The 20,856-nt window shown below is 48.9% G+C and overlaps 7 protein-coding genes across 7 annotated transcripts; 5 read left to right on the top strand and 2 right to left on the bottom strand.

The window, feature by feature from the left end:
• Positions 1–318: 318 nt before the first annotated feature.
• BDV14DRAFT_204929 (general substrate transporter) lies at positions 319–1,799 on the top strand (the record flags this gene model as incomplete). Its single annotated transcript, XM_073774620.1, has 2 exons — positions 319–532; positions 595–1,799. The coding sequence occupies 2 exons, from the start codon at positions 319–321 to the stop codon at positions 1,797–1,799; spliced, it is 1,419 nt and encodes a 472-aa protein (XP_073623147.1).
• Positions 1,800–4,211: 2,412 nt separating this feature from the next.
• On the top strand, positions 4,212–5,949 carry BDV14DRAFT_211809 (FAD-dependent oxidoreductase; the record flags this gene model as incomplete). Its single annotated transcript, XM_073776172.1, has 2 exons — positions 4,212–4,465; positions 4,515–5,949. 2 exons carry the CDS (start codon positions 4,212–4,214, stop codon positions 5,947–5,949), a joined length of 1,689 nt encoding a protein of 562 aa, XP_073623146.1.
• Positions 5,950–7,155: 1,206 nt separating this feature from the next.
• Positions 7,156–8,629, top strand: BDV14DRAFT_193150 (uncharacterized protein; the record flags this gene model as incomplete). Its single annotated transcript, XM_073771731.1, has 5 exons — positions 7,156–7,369; positions 7,458–7,525; positions 7,595–7,936; positions 8,001–8,141; positions 8,207–8,629. 5 exons carry the CDS (start codon positions 7,156–7,158, stop codon positions 8,627–8,629), a joined length of 1,188 nt encoding a protein of 395 aa, XP_073623145.1.
• A 1,042-nt stretch (positions 8,630–9,671) lies between these two features.
• Positions 9,672–10,176, bottom strand: BDV14DRAFT_193149 (uncharacterized protein; the record flags this gene model as incomplete). The annotated part of the gene is made up of 2 exons (XM_073771730.1): positions 9,672–9,997; positions 10,062–10,176. The coding sequence occupies 2 exons, from the start codon at positions 10,174–10,176 to the stop codon at positions 9,672–9,674; spliced, it is 441 nt and encodes a 146-aa protein (XP_073623144.1).
• A 3,113-nt stretch (positions 10,177–13,289) lies between these two features.
• Positions 13,290–14,736, bottom strand: BDV14DRAFT_211808 (aromatic ring-hydroxylating oxygenase subunit alpha; the record flags this gene model as incomplete). The annotated part of the gene is made up of 3 exons (XM_073776171.1): positions 13,290–13,895; positions 14,004–14,302; positions 14,370–14,736. The coding sequence occupies 3 exons, from the start codon at positions 14,734–14,736 to the stop codon at positions 13,290–13,292; spliced, it is 1,272 nt and encodes a 423-aa protein (XP_073623143.1).
• Positions 14,737–15,334: 598 nt separating this feature from the next.
• On the top strand, positions 15,335–16,699 carry BDV14DRAFT_193147 (uncharacterized protein; the record flags this gene model as incomplete). The annotated part of the gene is made up of 5 exons (XM_073771729.1): positions 15,335–15,450; positions 15,511–15,631; positions 15,668–15,984; positions 16,036–16,267; positions 16,403–16,699. The coding sequence occupies 5 exons, from the start codon at positions 15,335–15,337 to the stop codon at positions 16,697–16,699; spliced, it is 1,083 nt and encodes a 360-aa protein (XP_073623142.1).
• A 3,332-nt stretch (positions 16,700–20,031) lies between these two features.
• Positions 20,032–20,491, top strand: BDV14DRAFT_148182 (uncharacterized protein). The gene has a single exon (XM_073766507.1). It carries the CDS (start codon positions 20,196–20,198, stop codon positions 20,442–20,444), a length of 249 nt encoding a protein of 82 aa, XP_073623141.1. The 5' UTR covers positions 20,032–20,195; the 3' UTR covers positions 20,445–20,491.
• Positions 20,492–20,856: the final 365 nt, after the last annotated feature.

The following is a 20,856-nucleotide window of genomic DNA, read 5'->3' as shown; positions in this document are numbered from 1 at the left end:
GTAACTGAATAATCTACATTTCAAACTCTGAAAACCGCCTGATCAAGACGAATGTTCATTGTGGATTGGGATACTCCTCCGTGATTGGTTGGCAAGACAGCGGAAATCAATCTCCGCTCGATATCAGTTGGAGCACATAGGGCTGGCTACGAGTCAGGTATGATAACGAGATACTGGGGATTGTATACCCTTATCGTCGATTGTTGATGACTGTCGGCAAGACGGATAGATAAATTGCACGATATGCCTGCCCGACAGTCTGAGACATGAAGCTTGTCAGATCCTATACCTTATTCCAGACACTCCAGACCTTTTACGATGGAACCAGGCAAAGGAGCAGACTCCAAAGCAATCCAACCCACAAACAGCGATGAACAGCTTCGTATGGTGGACATGTTCGAGTCCGCGCCGACATGGAGTCGCTTCGTTCCAGGGCCTTCACCAACATATCGCTTCAAGGGGCTGTCCGCTGCAGCTTCGCGCCGGGGAGTGGTCATGGCAGGATGTGGTTGTCTAATGATCTCAGGAATAAGTACGGCTCTAGAAACATTTCACCTCTTTGCGATAGCTGACTGAGACATGTGCGAAATTTAGACGTCGCATTGATGGGCAGCGTATCCTCGACTCCATCCTACCTCGCACGAACAGGCCTGACCGACGGATCGGATCACACGCAGCTAATGATCGGGCTAATTAATGCAATATACTGGGTCGGCGTTATAATCGGTGCACTTATGGTGGGCCCCATCTCGGACAAAGTAGGGCGGCGTCGAGCAATCTTCAGCGCAGGAATCTATGCCATTGTCGTTATACCGTTGTTTGCGGCACTGCAGAATTTCAGCTGGGCGTTGGCTCTGCGCTTCCTGAATGGACTTGCTACAGGGTCTTTTGACTCGGTTGGCCTAAATTGGTCGGCAGAGACGATTGACTCCAGAATGCGAGGTCGGGCGATTGGATTGCAGATGTGTTGTGCGGCTCTAGGGGCAAGCCAGTCTTACTTCCTTGTATATGGAATCTCCAAGGGAACAACGAGCGAAGTTCTTTGGCGGTTTCCCATTGCCTATCAATGTGTCTTGGTAATCGTCGTGTCGAGCCTGGTATGGCTTCTTCCAGAGTCACCACGATGGCTGGTGCGCGTTGGTCTTACTATAGAGGCCAAGGACGTCCTGCTCGCAATGCAGGGTGATCGAACTGTGGATATGGCCGAAGCAGAGAAGACCGTGGACGAAGAGATACTCGCCATCCGAGAAACCTTACACGAAGAGCTTGCTCACAATGCTTCGACCACGTACCTGAGTATGCTGTTCAAGAAGGATAGGTATCGAACAGCACGCCGTACGTGGTCGGCTCTGTTCGTCCAGTTTGCGACACAAGCCATGGTTGGGTCAGGGGTCATTGCTGGGTACGGGGTAAAAATATTTGAGTCCGGTGGCTGGTCGACAGATGTTTCCTCGCTCCTCTCTGGAATAGGCATTGTTGTCCAAGCATTGTTTGGGTTCGTCGGTGCAATGTATGCGGATAGAATTGGTCGACGGAGAGCATTCATATACGGCGCCCTCGTTGGCTCCATCCTGCTCGCGTTTGTCGGCATGTGTGGTCATTTTGTTTCGACGACAATTCCAACAAACCCTGCGTTGGGGAAGCAATACAGCTCTGCAGTAATTGCACTGGTACTGATCTGGTGTGCTGTTTTCGGGGCGTCATGGCGTAAGCGCTTGATGCTTCGTTCTGCAGCGGTACAAGACATTGTGTCGCCCCATGGTACTCTGCAAATACTCCAGTTATTCAACAGTACTTGAACGAGAGGCTTTGAATATGAAAGGGCTACGCACTGCATTAGGACTTTCATTACTGCAACATCAGAAGTATCATTGACATTGCGGCACAGGAACGTACCATACGCACCGCCCGCTTTCCCCTGCAGTGGACCCAGTCTGTGGAAAGCCGCGGCAGTTATCTTGTCATTTTTCTCAGCGAACTTTCTCTCGAGAGTCCAGGATAATGTGGATGGGGAAGAGGAATGCGTGAAATGGATTGTCTTTCCGATCCAGGTGGTGAAGAACTGGTTTTCTGTCATGGTGTATCCCTTAAGGATGGGATGAAAATAAGAGGGGAAATATCATGGACGACGTCGAAGTGAGGAGGACATGAATGGGAGGGTAAGGTTATTGAAGGTTTGCGTGAGCCATGGCTCGGGTGCACATTGAGTGTTGTATTCCCCGCCGACCAACTAAGATATGAAAGCCATGTGTAGAATGTCTCTGGTCAGTCGGCTTTGGTCTCGGGGTGACTGATGTCGCCGAATCCTTGACTGCATACAAATTTTGAGACAGCAGCTGACAGAGACACTGCCATGGACCATAGCACCTGAGGCAATAGCGACTTCCCAGCAGCGCGCGTGAAACGCACCTTCCTCGTTACCGCTGTTTCTAAATATATGTGTGAACCTCTGAAGGAGAGATATGATCGTCCTCAATCTTAGTAGCTAAGCATTTCATCCCCCTGTTAGCCGCTGCTCGCGCTCTTCGGAATCTCTTACTTCCTGAATCATGTCTCGTCTGCCGATACCGGTCGTCACCAGAATCAGACGTGGTCGGGCCAGCGGTTCCCGCACATTCCGTAGTTTTTAAAGAACCTCGAGTGTCAAGCTTTGTGACTTGATGCGTTATACCCAATCGCAGCCCAGGGCTGGTGCTGTGGGTGAGATTGAACGCGTAAGACACGGTCATGAAATACCGCAACGTGCAAGATAATCTCTGATAGACACACACCTGGAAGGCGCTGCAAGATCTGCAGGTTCGGTTCAAGAGAGCGCCTGTTTCGGAGCCACGTGGTGGGTAGTGCAGTCTGCCATGTGCGAGCTGTGATCTAGCTTATGTTCACTGCCATGATCGCCGTCACTATGGGTACATAGGAAAGGGGCCCAGTTGTCCCTGATAACGGCAGAGTCAGGGGTTTGTAGCTATCGAAAGGATTAAACTCCGTGGGCTCGGTGCGTTCTTGAGACTATGACCATGGTGGGACACTTTAGTCGGTTAGGGTGGGCAAGTCAAGTTGTCCATTATACCATACCAGGTAAGTTGAGTCCTACTTCTCATTTTAGACAAGGTTTAAAGTTGACAAATACTGTTGCCACGCCCAGATGCATCAACAATCAATTCACCTTGGACTTGCAGTCACCACCACCGGGTTATGGATGTTGAAATGGACGTTGGGCAGTGTGGACTCAGTGGGCCAGTGGGACGCGGGCGCTGTCAGTCGAACTGCCCGCTGTCGCTCACTCTCCGAAATAGCGATCGACACTCTGGAAGCAACCTTGAAGAGTCATGCATCGCCGGTCTGAAACTGGCCGCTGAACTCTGCGTTTACACTTTTAACCCGTGTACTACGTGGCCGTGATTGACTGCCATGGCGAGTTCATTGACTTCGTTAGGGCTTCGTTGCTTCTTCCGAGGTTCCCCCTCCGTCCACCTCCCGATCGCCGCAAAGGTATTCTCTGGTTGGTTGGTCTGACACCGTTCGTAGAGATCTGAGATTGACTGATTGAGAGAGAAATACCGATCGACGAGCGCGCCTTCTCTAACTAGGTGCTAACAGTCAAGGCACGACCTCGCGAGTCAGCGACGGTCCACCATGGCAGGCTGACACCACCAGCACCACAATTTAACCACAAATGCGCGATAGAGTTGTGCGGAACGCCGTCTGGGGACCCGGTGGATCCGTATTCCATGGGCAAGAAATTTGGAGTAAGCCGGTTGCCCTTGCACTGTTGTCTTACACCTTGCAGGAAGCCCTTTCTCCAACCCTCCTCTTTGCGTCCAAAAGCAACAGGGGCCAAGACGCGCTGCAGGTACGCATCTTGCATGGGTCCTAAACTAAGCGTGCCGCGTGGTAGACGCACAATCTTCTAGAATTCAGGGTCTATATGAGCTCTCCCCTCATGAACCATCCATCTCGCCGTCCTATCTAAAGCAACTGAGCCGATGGGTGGACCCAAAGCGACCAGAATCCCCGCTGCGCCCTTACGGCCCCCGAGTAGAAGGAGGATTTAGTCTGGCAGTAGTCTAGCAGCAACAAGCGCATTGTCTGAGGAGAATGTTCAAAAGCAAATAAAACGAGGGGCCTCGGCAAAGTCCGATCTTCCTCCCCCAGTCGCTCTTTTGATCTTTCTCTTCGCACTTTCCAGTGCTACTGTCTCAATCACTGTCACCATGTTCGGACGTTTAACAGGACTCACACTCCTGACCGGCGTTTTGGCCCTTGCTCCCGCCAATGGCAACTGCGCTTGTCGCTGTATGCCCGGCGACGAGTGCTGGCCGTCTACGTCTGTCTGGTCGCAGTTCAACGAGACCATTGATGGCCGACTTGTAGCTACCGTACCGCTGGGTACGCCCTGTCACGGCGAGACCTACGATGCGGAGGTTTGCGATGCCTTGAAGTCAGAGTGGACGCTCCCTGAGCTACAGTAGGTTATTATAAATGATTGCAAGCTTTAAAGAAACTAACATCTCCAGCTACGTCACTTCATCCTCCATCATGGCCCCCTTCTTTGCCAACGGCTCCTGCGATCCCTTTCACCCCGTCGAGAAGCCCTGCACCCTGGACAACTACGTCGTCTACGCGGTCAACGTCACCAAGCACGAGCATGTCTCCAAGGCGATCCAATTTGCCAAAGAGCACAACCTGCGCACGGTAATTCGCAACACTGGCCATGACTACAACGGCAAGTCGACTGGTGCCGGTGCCCTCGCAATCTGGATGCACAATGTCAAGGACATCGAGATCAAGGACTATGAAGATGTGCGATACAAGGGCAAGGCAATCAAGCTTGGCGCTGGTGTGCAGGGGGGAGAAGCATATGCTGCAGCGGATGCCCAAGGACTTCAAGTTGTTGGTGGCGAGTGCCCGACTGTTGGTATTGCTGGAGGATATTCCCAGGGTGGTGGTCACTCCGCATTGGGCTCCAAGTACGGTCTTGCGGCTGATCAAGTCCTGGCTTGGGAGGTTATTGATGGCAAGGGCAACTTTATCACGGCCACCCGCGACAATGCCTACCATGACCTGTTCTGGGCACTGTCTGGTGGAGGCGGTGGTACCTATGGAGTTGTCTGGTCCATGACCTCCAAGGCGCACCCTGGCACCCCTGTTTCTGGATTTAATTTGACCTTTACCAGTGATGGGATCTCGCAGGACACGTTCTACGACGCTGTTACTCTGTACCATGAGACCCTCCCCTCTATTGTTGACGCCGGTGCCATGAGCGTCTGGTACTTTACCAACACCAGCTTCTCCATCTCTCCCTTGACCGGTCCCGAAATCCCCGTCGCGAAGCTGAATGAACTAGTCAAGCCATTCCTCGATGGCCTTGACAAGCTTGGTATCACCTACACCAGCTACTCCAAGCAATTCCCTACCTACCTTGAGCAGTTCAGCACCATGCAAAGCGCCATCGAAGTTGGCACCGCCCAGTACGGCGGCTACCTGATCCCACGATCTGTCGTCCTTGAGAACAACAAGGCTCTCACAGAGGGCTACCGCCACATCACCTCCCAAGGCGCCACCTTCATCGGCGTTGGAATCAACGTCAACAAGACTGTCTCAGGAGACGTCTACAACGCCATTCTCCCCGCGTGGCGTGAAACCCTCATCGACACAACCCTCACCACACCCTGGGAATGGGACGCCGACGAGGCCATGCTCGAGCAGCAGCGCAAGATGACAGAGGACTACATCCCGACTCTCGCAGCCCTAGCACCCAACTCGGGAGCCTACATGAACGAAGCCGACTTCCAGCAACCAAACTGGCAAGAGACGTTCTACGGAGTTAACTACCCTACCCTGCGAGCCGTCAAGGCCTACTACGACCCCGAGGATGTCTTTTACGCTCCTCAGGCAGTTGGTTCGGATGAGTGGGTAGTCGGTGAAAAAGGCCGGCTTTGTCGGGTGTAGATACCCCTGTCAATAATGCATGAGTAGTAGCCTAGCGTACCATAACTTAGGAGTAAGCACTACTCGGGAACGCCGACGGGAATACGAGATGGAAGACTGAAGATTCTGTAGATTAACCCTGGTGGCTTGGATGGGTCCACCGAGCGTACCACTACCACCCTGTACATAATTCTCAGACGCACATATATTACAATTACAGTATTAAGTTCTTAGACGGGCCATTTTCCTCTGATTCCTTGGGGCTGAAATGGTGGAATTTCAAATGCAGAGAAGCAATTCGGCGCTGATGGACACCGAGCACCGAATCCCCTGTCCATGAGATAACAAGTCAGTCTGTATGCTTCTATATTGTCATGGACCGCCACTTTCGTATCCTCGTATACTTTACCCTTATTCTACTACTTATAATGTTAGTGCTGACTGCTAATGCACTGAACAACACAAAGAAAATAAAACCCGAGGCCGAGGGCCCAGCAGCCCCATAGCCCCAGCACTAACTTCCAAGTCGCCCCCAAGCGGGATATCCCTTACTACTCTAGGCACTCACCAGGCAGATCGCGCTGATCCTGTGGCCGCCAAACTCAAGTTCGTCATTCTGGACGTTCCTGACTCGTGTGTAATGCCTTTGTCACTTGCTAGTCTGTTATACTTTGATCCTTGATCCTTCGATGGGGAGTTTGCCATGCGCTTCCTGCTTAGATAGCACTAGGTAACACTAGGGCTATCATTAGTGTCTGCTGGTGACTACTGTTGGGGGATGACGACGAACCTGGCCCCCGGTCCTGCACTCCTGCTAGTGAATCTGAGCGCGGATTCTCGGCGGAGATGCAACTCTGCAATCTGCTGCGATGCCCGAAGCGAAGGAGTGCTAAATGTTAAACTATCACCTTGTAGTCCCGGCTCTACGTTGCGCCCCCAGCGATCGCCCGGGTCCTTAGACTCTTTTCTCGTCTGCTCTTGTCCTTGTCCTTGTCCTTATTCTTGACTTGAATGTGGCTGTGGGTTGGTTGAGGATTTGTATTGATCCTGCCTTGCCTTGCGGTCCTCCTCTCTTTTATCACCCCTCTCCTCCTCGATCTTACTCCGTTCCTTCCCTTCCTTTCCTTCCCTTCTTGTCCGTTTCAATCTCGGTCCATATACCCAATTCAACTTCTCTACATTCCTTTACAAACTCTCCCCTCCCTTCTTTATAAATTCAATGGAGCCATGGGCTGGGTCTACAACCTCCACAAGCCAGACCCGAACGACCACATATCGCTCGTCATCGGGCTGTGCATTGCCTTCTCGAGCGTCGCGCTTCTGGCCGTTGCAGCGCGATTTCATGTGCGCATCTGGGTGAAGAAGAATGTTTGGGTTGATGACTATGCGGCGCTGTTTAGTTCGGTGTTTGGGATGGCGTATGCGGGGTTGGCTGTTGCTCGTATGTCCCTTTTTCTTTTGTCTGCGGTGGTTTTGGATATGGGACAAGTTGAGTGTTGGTGCGGTGCTAATTGGTGTTTTGTGTGCAGAGACGAGATGGGGGTTAGGACTTCATCCGGAGTATACTCCAATGGAAAATATCAAGGCTTTTGGCAAGGTATGTTGACCCTATACCCCTCCAAACCATCAATTGAAACAGTGCACTAATCCCTATTAAACCCAACAGATGCAATACGCCGGTGGCCCAATCTACACCCTCGCCCTCCTCGGCTTCAAAATCTCCCTGTTAACCTCGTACCTGCGCATCGGCGGCTTCGTGCACTCCTACCGAATGGTCATCCACGGCGCAATCATCGCGTGCGTAATCAACCAGGTTATATTCACCATCGTACTCTCAGTCGGCTGCAGACCCGTCGCCAAACAGTGGGACCAGTCGATTCCGGGGACGTGCATTGATACTGTTGCCTCGTATTATGGCCTTGCCGGGACGAGTTTGATCTTCGATGTTATTATTATTGCATTGCCGCTGCCGATTTTGGCACGGTTGAAGTTGAAGATGAGGCAGAAGGTATTACCACTTCCCTACCTAGAATGTGCAGAAGAATGGGAGGGATACTAATGATACGGTGCAGGTCCTCCTAGGCGTCCTCTTCGGCCTCGGCTTCTTCGTAACCATAATCCAGATCATCCGCATCTTCACAGTCGCGAATCTAGAAACATACGCGAACAGCGAGTCCATTATCATCTGGTCTGATGTGGAGATATCTCTCGGAGTACGTTCCCTTAAACCCTATCCCTCCCTCTACCATTTATAGCTGCGGATCCTAATTATGCGCAGGTAATAATCTCCTGCGTCCCAACATACGGCCCCTACTTCCGCGCCTTCAAAATGAACATGTCCTCCTACCGGCGTCGCGCAACGAACGGCGCCTCCTCAGGTTTCGGCCAAACATATGGTCTTTCCTCCCGCGCAACAAACGGGAACACGCAAACAGGCTCTCATATTCATAATGTTACGGGGACGGGAGGGAAACATACAAGCCGGGTCTATGATAGCAGTATACCCGTTACCGGCACCGTGGGTGTTAAGCGCGGGTTCAAGGGGAATGAGAGCGAGGAGAGTATATTGGCAAGAGATAGCGAGAGTCTTGATGCTGAGAGGGGGATTGGGAGGGCTGTTACGAGTCATGGTGATCATGGAACTGGGGCTGGGATAAGGATTGCGACGGAGGTGAGGGTTGAGAGGGGGCCGAGGGATTGACCTTACCTTACCCTAGGTCTCTGGTATCGTTGGTGGGCTTCAGTCTGATATCTGAAGTCTTGGGCTGGATTGGTCGTTTTGTTTTTCTGATAGCGATATACCTTCTTGTACACTCTCTTTCTACTTTTCTGTTCGGTTCGGCTTGCTTTGGTCTATTAGGGTATGGTTTTCTTGGGCTTGGAAGATTCGGTCGTTTATTTATATATATCATGAATAATGCTATTATACGATATGAAGCTCACATATGGAGCGGCATATATTTCACTTGACCCTTTATCTCACATCATTACTGCTAGCTTACATCCGTTCCACATATGCGTCTACTAGGTACGGAACTTTAACTTGAATAGGCTCGTCCATTCAGCAGTCGGCCTTTACCAAGGTAGACAAATGGCTCCGCGTAATTATGACGCCACATTTCTCATTAAGTATGAAGATAGAGGTACTTCTTAAGACCGTTGCTCTCTGCGGAGATTTGTGTTGGGGCCAGAGGCGAGCTATCTCAGTAAGCAGGTTGGTACGTTGCGTCGTAAATTATAAATGCAACGGCAATGCCTTTAGGGCTGACTACGTAGGTACCTAGGTACGGTAGGGCCATTCATGCATGTCATCAGCTTTCCCTGCAACATTGATATACCGTAAATAGAACACATCTAAAGGCTATTTTAGCTCGTTCGATAAAGGTACGTCGGACTATGAAGAATACGAAAATGATATACTGAGAAACCACTGCCCTTCTTATTCAAGAAGCAGGTGTCTCAGCGCAGGACCTAGATCGGTTTGTCTCGCAGGGAGTACCATTGGAAGAGTCTACGGCTTCTTAGGGTAAGAGGCCAACCGCGCCCGGGTGTTTAGTTGATAAGGTACTAGGAGGAGCGGCAGTATTCTACCAAGTCTTCATCCCAGGAAGTGCTTAGATTCAAGGTAACTGTAACGAATGCGGTGCAGCCAGATAATGTGCAACGCTGCCAGCCAGCTGACGAGAGTATACACTATCCCCTCCAAAACTTCCCTTCCCCAAAACAAGTTCAAGTTCAGAACCCTACGAACAGCTATCACTCCCAGCAACAAACGTCCCATCCGAATTCTCACAACCACACTCCCCCGTATTCGGGTCCTTAATACAAGTAGTCCCATACCCAGTACTCTCACCCTCATCACCCCAGTAAAAGACCCAGTAGTCCTCGTCCTCTGTCAATTCTGAGCTAGTGGGAGCAGTACAGGTGTAAGCACTGCAAGTGCCGTAGGGGGCGCCGTTGTTCTCGTCGTATTGGTGGTCCTGCTCGAAGACGGCGAAGGTCTGGGTTTCGGATGTGCGTGTGTTGTGGCTGCATTCTGCGGCCTGGATTGCGTTGGAGACTTTGGCGGCTGAATTGAAGATGGGAGGTTAGTAGGATGGTTGCCGAGGGTAGAGGAAGAGAAGAATATTTACCGTCGCAGTTCAGGCTGCTGGGTTTGTAGCCCTTTGTGTTTGAGGAGGCTGGGTCGAGGGTTGCTGTGACGAGGGCCGGGGCCGCGAGGGCTGCGAGGAAGGTGATGAAGTGCATCTTGAACGGAATCTCTTTCAATTGTCTGAATAGAATCAAGGTTGAGATAATCTTTGATAGTCCGATCTACCAATGTCAATCCCGACGGCAGATCACCCTTCTTATACCCATCCCAACAACAGCCCATCTCAGGAGTACCTCGGTCTCGACCACATACCTCAAGTCTAGAACAAGGTCAAACAAACCTCCTTACTCTGTCTGTAACTAGGGCACGTCACAGAGTGAGATGTGAAGGGGCTTTTGCGGGTTGGTCCCACTTGGCTTCGTGTCGGTGGGTTTCAGACTAAAGCTTGAAACAAGGTTAATTTTCTGGACATGTCATTGTTTTGACGGTTGGATTGGAGAATGAAGGTTATAAACGATTAAGGAGGAAAGTCTATTAGTATGCTCATCTTGTTGCTGGTCTTGAGACTGTGACTTACATTGCTTCTTCGACAGTTTATCCTTGGAATCACAGGCCCTGGACCCCTATTTAAGGTTCTGCACCTCTCATGCCACGCACAGACTGTTCTACCCTAAGCGAGAAATATCGGGCAGAGTCGTAATATTGCCTGACGTATACTACGGGTTGACAGCTGGAACTGTCTCGGGTAGGGCTTCCGTACCGTACTCTCCGCATTCACTCAAGGCCCAACCAGAGGCCTGAGCCCTAGGTAGCTACCGAAATCTGTGCCGAGGACCAATACCCCCAAGGCAGATTGCAACAAGAAAGATGTCGAATCCTCCATCTCGTACGTTCTCTCTTGAAGGAGGTGTTTACCGCAACCGAGAACCCGGGCCTAACGTACCCACCCTCGTGCTTGCAGATATTGGTAGTCGTATCATGAGTCTAGACGATGCGTTCGATTAGGAGTACACAAGCCTGGCGTCTAGGTGGACTCAGCATTTTGATTAGTTGTGGAGGATATAGCTCGAGGAGGTGTGTGTATGTGTATCTATCCGTGCCTTTTTGCGGCGGTTGGGTGCGCCACGCATTCTTCGTAGTCACACATTCTTCGTAGTTTTCAGTATTCTGAATACTATTACTGCTTGGAGCCACACAACATGCCTAAATCCTCTCATTTTGATGAATCCCAAATGAGCAAGGCATTCGCCAAGGTTACATCTGAAAAAAACCGAATATCGCGAAGATTGCGCGTGATTTTAACGTGTCTCCGACCACCCTACAAAGCCGCCTAAAAAAAGCGAAAACACCAGCTACACTAACTCCATCAAAGAGGAACGCGCTACAACCATATCAGGAAAAGGCTTTGACCAATTGGATTATACAAATGCGAAATTGGGCCCTCCCACCAACTGCTTCTCTTATACAGTTGTGGGCAAATCAGGCAGTTGCCCGCGCGGGCCAGCCAGGGAAGCAAGTCAGTAAGATGTGGGCCTATCGGTTTGAAAAGCGTATACCAGCACATCTAGGCCTCGCGCCAGTAACCCAGAAGACTAAGTAATTACGGCGGATACAGGCTGTCAAGGTGCGGGCTCAGGAGTGTATTCAGAGCAGGCTAACGAAGTAGATACACGGGCAGAACGCAGGATCGGGCTATCAGACAGGTGCCTAGTATAACAAGACGTCGCTCAGAGATCAGGAACAGGATCAACACCAGAGTCGAGGAAGTATCGGTCAACCAGGCGGTCAGAGCAGGCAGAATCTCGCGATCCTCATTCCGGGCACGGTGCCCGGAGTGAGGCTCCAAGCTGGCACCGTGACACCTCTCGCAATTTCTACTACTGTAGCTCTTGCTTTAAAGTGGTATATTCAAACTTCGTGGCATCTAAGAGGTGCTCAGGAATGAAAAGGAAATAAGAAATGGTGTTCCTGCAATCATCACCTATTTATTTCCAAAAACAGACGGTATTGTTTCATAGTAAATCTGTACAAAGTTCTTCAGAATAATAAAAAAAAAAAATTAAAAAAAAAACCATCATCCCTCGCCCGCCCTTCTCAATATACCTCTTTCTCTCGCGACCTAAAGCTTGAAAAGAAGGCTATAACCACTTGGCGATTAGCCGATTTTCTCGTGTATACAGCATGGGTACGTACAACACCTCATGATCAATAGCTCAGAACAGCATCGACCTTGATTCTCTTTTCTATCGGTTCCCTGCACAGGTGACATTGTTGGATTATCTCCGCGCAGTATGCACAGCAGACGTGCCCGCAGCTTGAGAAACAAGTATCAAGGTCCATGTCCATACAAATCGCGCAAACGGTATCGCGATCGGCCTTTTTGTTGCGTTGCGAACGGTGGCATAGAATATGAAGAAACTTTCGCAGAGCCGTTTTGATAGATGAAGAGGACAGAACAGTAGGCGGGACGGGCTATATCTTCTCTCTCATTGATATCATTGTCATCGAGCTGATCAAGCTCTTCGTTCTCGCGTTATATTATCGAGCTTTTCAGTCAGTGATCTTACAGAGAGTCATAGCCACCACAGTCGTTCTTGCGTATATTCTTTTTGCCCCATCCAAGTGAAGGCAGGCTAAAGCTCAAGGTACTATCACTGCTGCTCGACTTGTTTATAGCGTTTTCCAGGGATCTTACGATATCACCTATATGTCACCCCCCAACACTTTTGGTAAACCCTCCTAACCGCTTATGCACAGGGGACGGTGTTCCGTTATCTATCTTCCTTGTTTGAGGGTTCGTGGGGGCAATGCTCGACCTTCCAATAACATACAAGCCCATTGCAGCCTGGTTTCGCAACATTACAGGCCAACGATCCTCCGATGAGCGGCATCAGACCCAGGAAAGAAGCCCACATAGTTGGTATCATCGGCACACGTTTGCCAGACGCAGAGTATTTCGCCACCCACTCGATCTTCCGACGGACGAATGCACCAGGAATATAACCAGTACGAACACTACGACGACGGGGACTACCTTTAGCCAGGGAATGTCTGCTGCAGATGCTACAACTGCTATATAACGGGGCGGGCTTACCATTTATATATGTATTTGTCTATACGCAAAACACCTTGATTTGGTTAACAGCATTTTCTAACCACTTGGTGCTTGTATGTGAATTGCAAAGCTGTAACGAAGGTCTGCATCAACTAGATACAAACATCTCTGCTCCGGGGAGGCAACCTAGCCTGTGGCTGCTGGAGGATTCGACTAAGAACACTCATCCTTCCTCCTCATCCCACAAGCACAAACATCCTTCGCAAACTGCTCCTCCCCCTCCACATCTCCATGCAACTGCTGCCTCCTCTGCGCAGGCCAAATCTCCCTAACCTGAGTAACCTCCTCATTCCAATGCTCCCTCAGTTGCGTCTTAACCAAGTCCTTAAAATAGCGCACCCCGCCCTCCCTCTTCTCATGCAACGGCCCATGCACATAAACGCCCGAATCCAAATTCTTCTGCACGCCATTACAAAGATCATAATCCTCCAATTCAATCCCCTCGAAGAACGCTGCCGCGCGATCAAATGCTTCCTGTGGGGAGGCCGGGTTGCGAAAGACCTGGTACTCGGTCGTCACTGTTGTCGCGGACGTCGGGACAACGCGCATGATGAAGAAGTACGGCGTCGAGAGGTTCACGGACGTATTGGGAAAATTGTACGTGAAGGCGCCGTTGCCGAAGTACTCGAAGTCTGCGGGCTTGATGTCGTCTCTGTTGGGCGGGAAATGCTCGAAGCGGCCTGAGTACGGCGTGACGCTGTACCGGTCTAGATTGGTGATCTTTGTTATGCCGGGGTGCGAGGCTTTGCAGTGGTAGCACTGCACATACCATAACACGTCAGTAAGTACTCATAGTCAATGTAGGCTGGTAGAAGGTAGGTAGGTAGGTAGGTAGGTAGGTAGGTAGGTAGGTGGGTAAGTAAGTACCTCATTATAATTCTCCCCCACAACCTTCCAATTATACTTCCCGTTCGTCGTCCAAGTCCGATGATAGACGTACTCGTCGAGACTAAAATCCTTCAACCTTTCCTGCTTGTCCGTCCCCCTATTCATCTTCTCCCAAGGAATAGAAGGCGTCTCCGCTGCATCAAAATTCACCCACACGAAACCCGTTTTGTCAACGTGCGTGTGGATCTTGAAGAGGCTGTACTCGCCTGCGTCAAAGCCAGCCATGTCTTCAAATTTCGGCGCCTTGGTGAGTTTGCCGTCGAGGTTGTAGGACCATCCTATTACCCTCCATTAGTACGGATACACTGAATTCCTAAGATGGGTGAGAAGGGCATGCGAAGCTACCATGATACCCACAACTCAAAATCGACCTCTTCCCCTGGTCCGGTGCATCCTTGTCAATAAGCGGGTACGCGCGGTGCCGGCAGACATTATGGAATGCCTGGATTGTACCCTCCTTGTTCTTAATAAGGAGGAAGTCGAAGCCTGCTATCTCGAAGCGCAGGTAACTTCCTGTCTCGGGGAGACGGAGCCGGTGTGTGGTTAGAAGCCAGTGCTTGGAGAAGATGGCGCGGCGCTCGAATTGATAGAAAAGGGGCTCCGTGTACCACGAGGCAGGGAGATTGCCTTCTAGGATTGGTTTTGCTGTGTCGGATTGGGGTTTGTCGGTTGCAGAGGAGGAAGTGAAGCGGTTTTGGAGTGCGTTGAGCATGGTGGTGGTCTTCAGATGAGTCTCAGAAGATATTGTATAGAAACTTATTTCAGTCTAATATTGAAGGGAGTTCGGTTCTTGACGATGAGGAAACCATGAAAGTTGGTGAGGATATCGTCTCCTTTTATCTTTCTCGTTCCCTCCTACATTCTTATCTATATATACATCCTTTTACGTGGAAATGCATCGCGAAAGCATCCTTACTTGCTGCATGCTGTGATACTGCTTAGCAGACATTGTATACATTGATATAGATAGAGACAGGCACTATCCCTGCAAACCTTATCGATGAGGCTTGGCTTCTTCAACAGGTTTAGATCTGAAATAAGTCCTTTTTCTAGCCTCGACTCCAAATATGCGGGTATCATGCCGGGCATCAGAAGATAGGCCTTGGGTCCGAGGGTCTTGGAGGCGTTGGTTGGAGATAAGTGCGTTCATCACCCAATCAGGGCTACAACGCCTTTCCTGTCCTAATACGGTAATACTCTGCATCAGGAGGGGATCCGAGCCTGACTACATACCTATGGTACTATCTAAGCTTATCGCTGCCACTTGCTCGTCCTGTAGCTCTCAAGTTTTCGCGCAATTCAACAACAAAATGTCTACATCGCCAGACGGCATCTATGAACCAGGCATTGTCGACCCGGGCTTCCCGGTCACCAATTCTACGAAGCCGTTTTGGCTCTCGCAGCCTTTGGAAATAAGCAAGCTCCAGTCACCATGGGCTTAGGAAGTTGATATAATTATTATCGGCTCAGGGATGACCACCGTGAGTTTAACCTGTTCACTCTACGCTTGCAGGCCAGGGGCAAAGATTGTTGTTATTAAAGCCCGGGATCTCTGCTCTGGCGCAACTGGTCGCAATAGTGGTCACTGTAAGGTCATGAGTCTGGGGGTTTAATTTAAGAGGCAGGAAGTATATAGAATAAAGGAAGCTTTAAAGGTCATGCACTTTAAGCATATTTATCTAGAGGAAATGGGTAAATGCACCAGAGAGAATAATATTAAATGCAATCTGAGACTCCATGAGGGCGTGGACGTCTATCATGACAATCATACCTTTGGACGCGCAGTTCGTGCCCTGGAGGACATGCGGCGCCATGCACCAGACCTTGGAGTGAGGTACATAGTCTATACCTTACAAGCAGATCTTAATGCAAGACACTGCCCAAAAGAGAGCGTTAAAGCAATTGGAATGCCATCTAGGTCCGCATGGCCATATAAATTTGTAACAGGACTCTTTAAGAAGTATATTATCAAGAACAACCTGAACATCCAAACAAATACTATTATTACTAGTATAGAGGAAAGCAACAACTTTACAACTATGCATATAACACGTGGGGCTATAAAATTACCAATAGTCATCCACACCACGAACGCCTGGATAAGCCATTTGGTCCCTAAATTGCGGCTATTTATGTCGCCTGTCCGCGCAAATGTCCAGCGTCACCTTCCTCCTAAGTCAAAATCAATTACCATTAACAACTCCCTCTGGCTCTGCTATGCAGAACACGACTATAATTATATGGTCTAATGTTTAGACAGCTCGTTCATTCTGGGTCGCGCAAATACTGCTCGCCGCGCGACAACCAACAATAGTAACATGGATGTTCTGCCGCAAATCCACCTGTGCACTGTTGTCCCAACATTGGTTAACTTCTAGACAGAAACCCAAGGCGCAACAATAAAGATCACGCATGCGTGGAGTGGCTGCGTTGCATTTACGCAGGACGGAAACCCATTCGTCAGGAAGTGGCCTGGCCCAGGGCGGAAACATCAATGGGTTTGCGGTGCGTATCAAGGGATCAGGATGGTAAGGGCTTTTAGGTCAGCGCAGGCGTTGGCGAGCATGATTTTGGGTGAAGACTCGAATGGCTCGAGCTCTTTCCCTCAGTCAATGATTGTAACCAGGGAGAGACTTGGGAGATTGGAGGGGGTGGTAAACATGGCAAAGCTGTAGATATTGGGCCTCGAAGAATGCTTTATGGTGCCAGAATGGTCAAGTTTCAGATATGGAAATAGTATGAACCTAAGTATATACTATAGATTCAAATGAAAGGCTCTTGAATGGCGCTTGGATGCAACTGTTGGCCGTACACGCCAAATACGTAGTGGGAAGGGGCGATTCAAAGCTTGAGGGGAACGATACTGCGCATCCAGGGAAGGAGCCAGCTGTTAATGCACCGGAAGGAACAACATTTTCAGTTCCAAGTGTCCACATGGCGGATACCATAGGGTGGCGGAAATCCAGCGGGAGGTTTGCAGCCAACATCATGACGCACAACCTCCCTAGTCACTCCGCACGCTCCTACCTGAATAATGCAAAAGCTCATTGGCTTAATAATACCGTCACCTACAGTTTATCTTGATAGTCGGCTTATCTTGGCCCTATTAGAGGCCATGATAGGCTGCTTACCCCAACAAGTGCGGAGAAGATAAAGGGATCCATCCCTTACCTCCACATGGCTCTTTAACGCACCTCACACTTTTGACCAGGCTGGTAGTATACCCATACTTTATTATAGCTTAAGTGACAATGGAACATCATGTTTTTACCCTTGCGCAGCCAAGACGCAGACGGCCTGTCAAGAAGTCATTCTTTGGATGTGCGAGATGCAAGGCTAGAAAGGTGAATGCCAGCTTTCTTTATGGTCGATAATAAGATACTAATTTAATAGGTACAATGTGATGAGACAAAGCCAAACTGTGTTAAATGCAGTGAGAAGGGCTTCACTTGTCCTGGTGTCTTGCAGAAGCCCAAAATCCGGTGGTCCACCAAGCATGAACAATACCCCAGTGACAATGAGCCGTTACCTACCAAAGGCGCCATTTCACCACCGAGACTATCTTCAGACACACCGTTGCCATTTTCCTCTGTTGATGAAAGCAGTTTGGGAGAGGCGACTGTTTCAGTGGCAGATTTGGATGCGGTTCCAGCTCTTCCGAATAACTTAGCGCTTTACGATCACGCCATCTTGGAACTGTTCGAGAGCAATTCCCCAGTCGAAACAGCCTCGCTCTCGTCTTTTCAGCAGAATAGCGATGGCAATGATGATACTGAAGCCCGGGACAGAAGAAGTCCGGTTCCAACAATCAAATCTCTAGAGCGGATTCTATCGCAGTCGCGCCTTCCGGGCCTTCAGTTGTTGAACCTGAAGAGCGAGCTGGTGGGCACCTACTTTACTATTGTCTGTCCCATATTCTTAATATTTAACTCCAAAGCAAATCTCTTTTAATCTTTCGTGAGCGGTAAATGGCAGTACTCCATCTTAATATTCTACGTGCTACTTAGCATGGCTGCGGCAAAGCTAAAGTGGCAGAAACCTGATATAAAATTTCAAGCTTTGGAGTACTAATTACTAGCCCTGTCAAGTCTTTACACTAATGCATCTAGGGCGTCAGGTTGGACTACCAAGCTTTTATTTATTGTGCTCATGCTTGGACTTAGTACTTGCTAGTAAATATCACTAACCTGGGAGCTGTGTATCTACAAGCTATGCAAAGCACCATGGCAGATAAGGCAGTTCAGCTTTAGCTTGCTTCCAAGCCACATATTCTCAAGTTTTTTTAAACAGCTGTAATATATTGGAAGATGGTCGTGTGCTCTATAAGCAACAAGGTTTTACTACATGGCCACGGGAAGCTAGGGTTCTCACAGCCACTGCCAGATAAGACCAGCATGAACAACGCCCTGGTATTACAGCCCCAAATGGCGCGAATAATGCCTTATCCATGGGCAGGAGTTGCCTTGGCACTACAAGAACTCTTTGCCCGTGTAGCACAGCATATCCAAAAGGTTCAGCCATTCCATTCCAGGTCTACGCTTGCAGCGGACACTTTCGTGGAATCCCTAGACAAACTGGATAAGGAAATATGGTTGCTAAACTTGCCTGTGCTCCACAAGATAGTAAATACAGGAGACAAGGATACCCTGGCTATTAATCACCTCCTGCTTGCCAAGGCCTACATGTTTGCTACCCTCTATTAAGTATATGTGCCTTCCAGCGCCCCCACCGCCTTCGGCGATGGGTGCGCCACGCATTTTTCGTCGTCACGCAATTTTCGTCGATTTTAAATAATATAATACTTTTACTTTCTACATCCACAAAACATGCCTTCTAATCGTGAAAAATACAAAACTCAAGTAAGTAAAGCCGTCGCTTTCGCCCAATCTCAAAAAAAACTAAATATCGCAAAAATTGCACGAGAATTCGCGGTCTCTCCAAGCACGATAAAAAGCTAATTATAAAAAGCAAAATCGCCAGCAATACCAACCATAGACCACAAAAACGCCTTAAAGCCATACCAGAAGAAGGCCTTGATCAATTGGATTATAAAAATGAATTCCTGGCACCTCCCACCAACTCCTTTTATTATACAGACGTGGGCAAACCAAGCGCTTGCCCGCGCGGGGTCTCCGATAAAGCAAGTTAGTAAGATGTGGCCATTTCGATTTGAAAAGCGCTTTCCTGCCTATCTAGACTTTGCGCCGGTAAAGCAAAAGACCAAGGAAGTAAAGCATATTCAAGCAGAAGACGCAGGGCTTCTAAGTTACTGGTATGACCAGCTAGAAAGGCTTCTTCATAACATTCCTGCCCGCCTTGTATACAACTTTAATAAGTGCGGATTTCAACCTGGTCAAGGCCACTCTTGCAAGGTTTTTGGTGGCTTTTACTGTAGTAATATTCCAGAGGGTAAGAGAGGTAAAAATATTACTGCAGTAGAGTGTATTTGTGTGGATGGTTGGCATATAGACCTGTTTTTTATATTTAAAGCAAGTAAAAGCTTTATGGAGTGTTGGTATTAAGGCAGCAAGGCCTTACCAAGTAATTTAATAACCACGATCTCTCCAAATGGCTGGATATTAGACAAACTGGCGCTTGGCTGGTTAATTAAATTTAATCGGGCTACAAAGGATTATACAAAGCAAGGCAAGAAGTAATATCTAATATTTAATGGCCATGGATTACACCTCACGCTTGAATTCTTACAATATTGCGAGGATAAGATAATTATTCCCTTTGGATTCCTTCCCCATTCAACGCACCTTTGTCAACCACTTGACGGGAAGCCATTTTTAAATTATAAGCAGCAATTCCGGCTTATAAATAATGACTTATCCTTCTAGGGCGGCCAGCCGTATGGGAAGAATAAATTCCTTGAGGTTATTTAACCTGTACGCGTGAAGGCCTTCTCACAGCGCATTATTCGTGAATCCTTTAAAGATCGTGGTATCTGGCCAGTTAATAAAGTTCCTATTATCGAGTGACTTCAGAGCAATTTGCTGGATGATATACCCAATATATCTGTACCAGAGCTCCGCGGGAGTGCTACACCACCTCAATTACTGTCTTCTTGTTAGGGGTTGATATGTTTGTACTAAACTATACCATGCCTATATACACGAAGGGTCTGTTGAAGAAGAAGAGGTACAGGCGCTGTGTGCGGAATAAGAAATGGAGGGCAGTAAGCGAGGGTGGGTCATCGTACGAGGTCGCGTAGCGACCGAGTTCTGTCTCTTAGGGCACCTCGTACGAGGGGCCCATAACACTTCTAGCATTGAAAATAGCCCTCCAGCAACAATTAAAGCGCTTAAAAGAAACCAGGCAAAGATCATGAAGGAAACAATTGAGTTTTCAGAGAAAATGAAGCGGAATTTGACCAGGACTTTTGGATCAAAAAATAGCGAATTCGTTGTTGTATAGCTTTATTTATTTAAAATCGACGAAAATTGCGTGACGACGAAAATGCGTGGCGCACCCATCGCCGAAGGCGGTGGGGGCGCTGGAAGGCACATATATACAGTCGCGTGCAAAAGTATCCACCAGATCCGCGTCACCGCGTCAACCACGCGATCTTGTCAACTTTTTCATTCAACAATGGCGACACCACGAAGGCCTCTGGCGCCTTTAAATAATAATATTATTAAAGGCCCTGAGTTGACGCCTTATGAAAGAGGAAAAATTGTTGGATTATCGCTAACTCTGCTCTCTAGAGATAAGATTGCTGTGGAGCTTAAGATTTTGACAAATATGGTTTGGTACACCCTTGACTAAACTTCAAAGCAACAAGATGGCAAATTAGTTCCACGCGCCGGTTGACCCAGAATTTTAAATA

The sequence above is a fragment of the Aspergillus stella-maris genome (genome assembly GCF_047715825.1).
Source record: "Aspergillus stella-maris strain CBS 113639 unplaced genomic scaffold BDV14scaffold_84, whole genome shotgun sequence".
In the NCBI taxonomy this organism is placed as follows: Eukaryota; Fungi; Ascomycota; class Eurotiomycetes; order Eurotiales; family Aspergillaceae; genus Aspergillus; species Aspergillus stella-maris.
This window is presented reverse-complemented; position numbering and strand designations above follow the sequence as displayed.

What these genes read in the sequence shown, in the direction of transcription:
- BDV14DRAFT_148182 (XM_073766507.1), top strand. Translation starts at nt 20,196, where the DNA reads ATGGAGGGCAGTAAGCGAGGGTGGGTCATCGTACGAGGTCGCGTAGCG.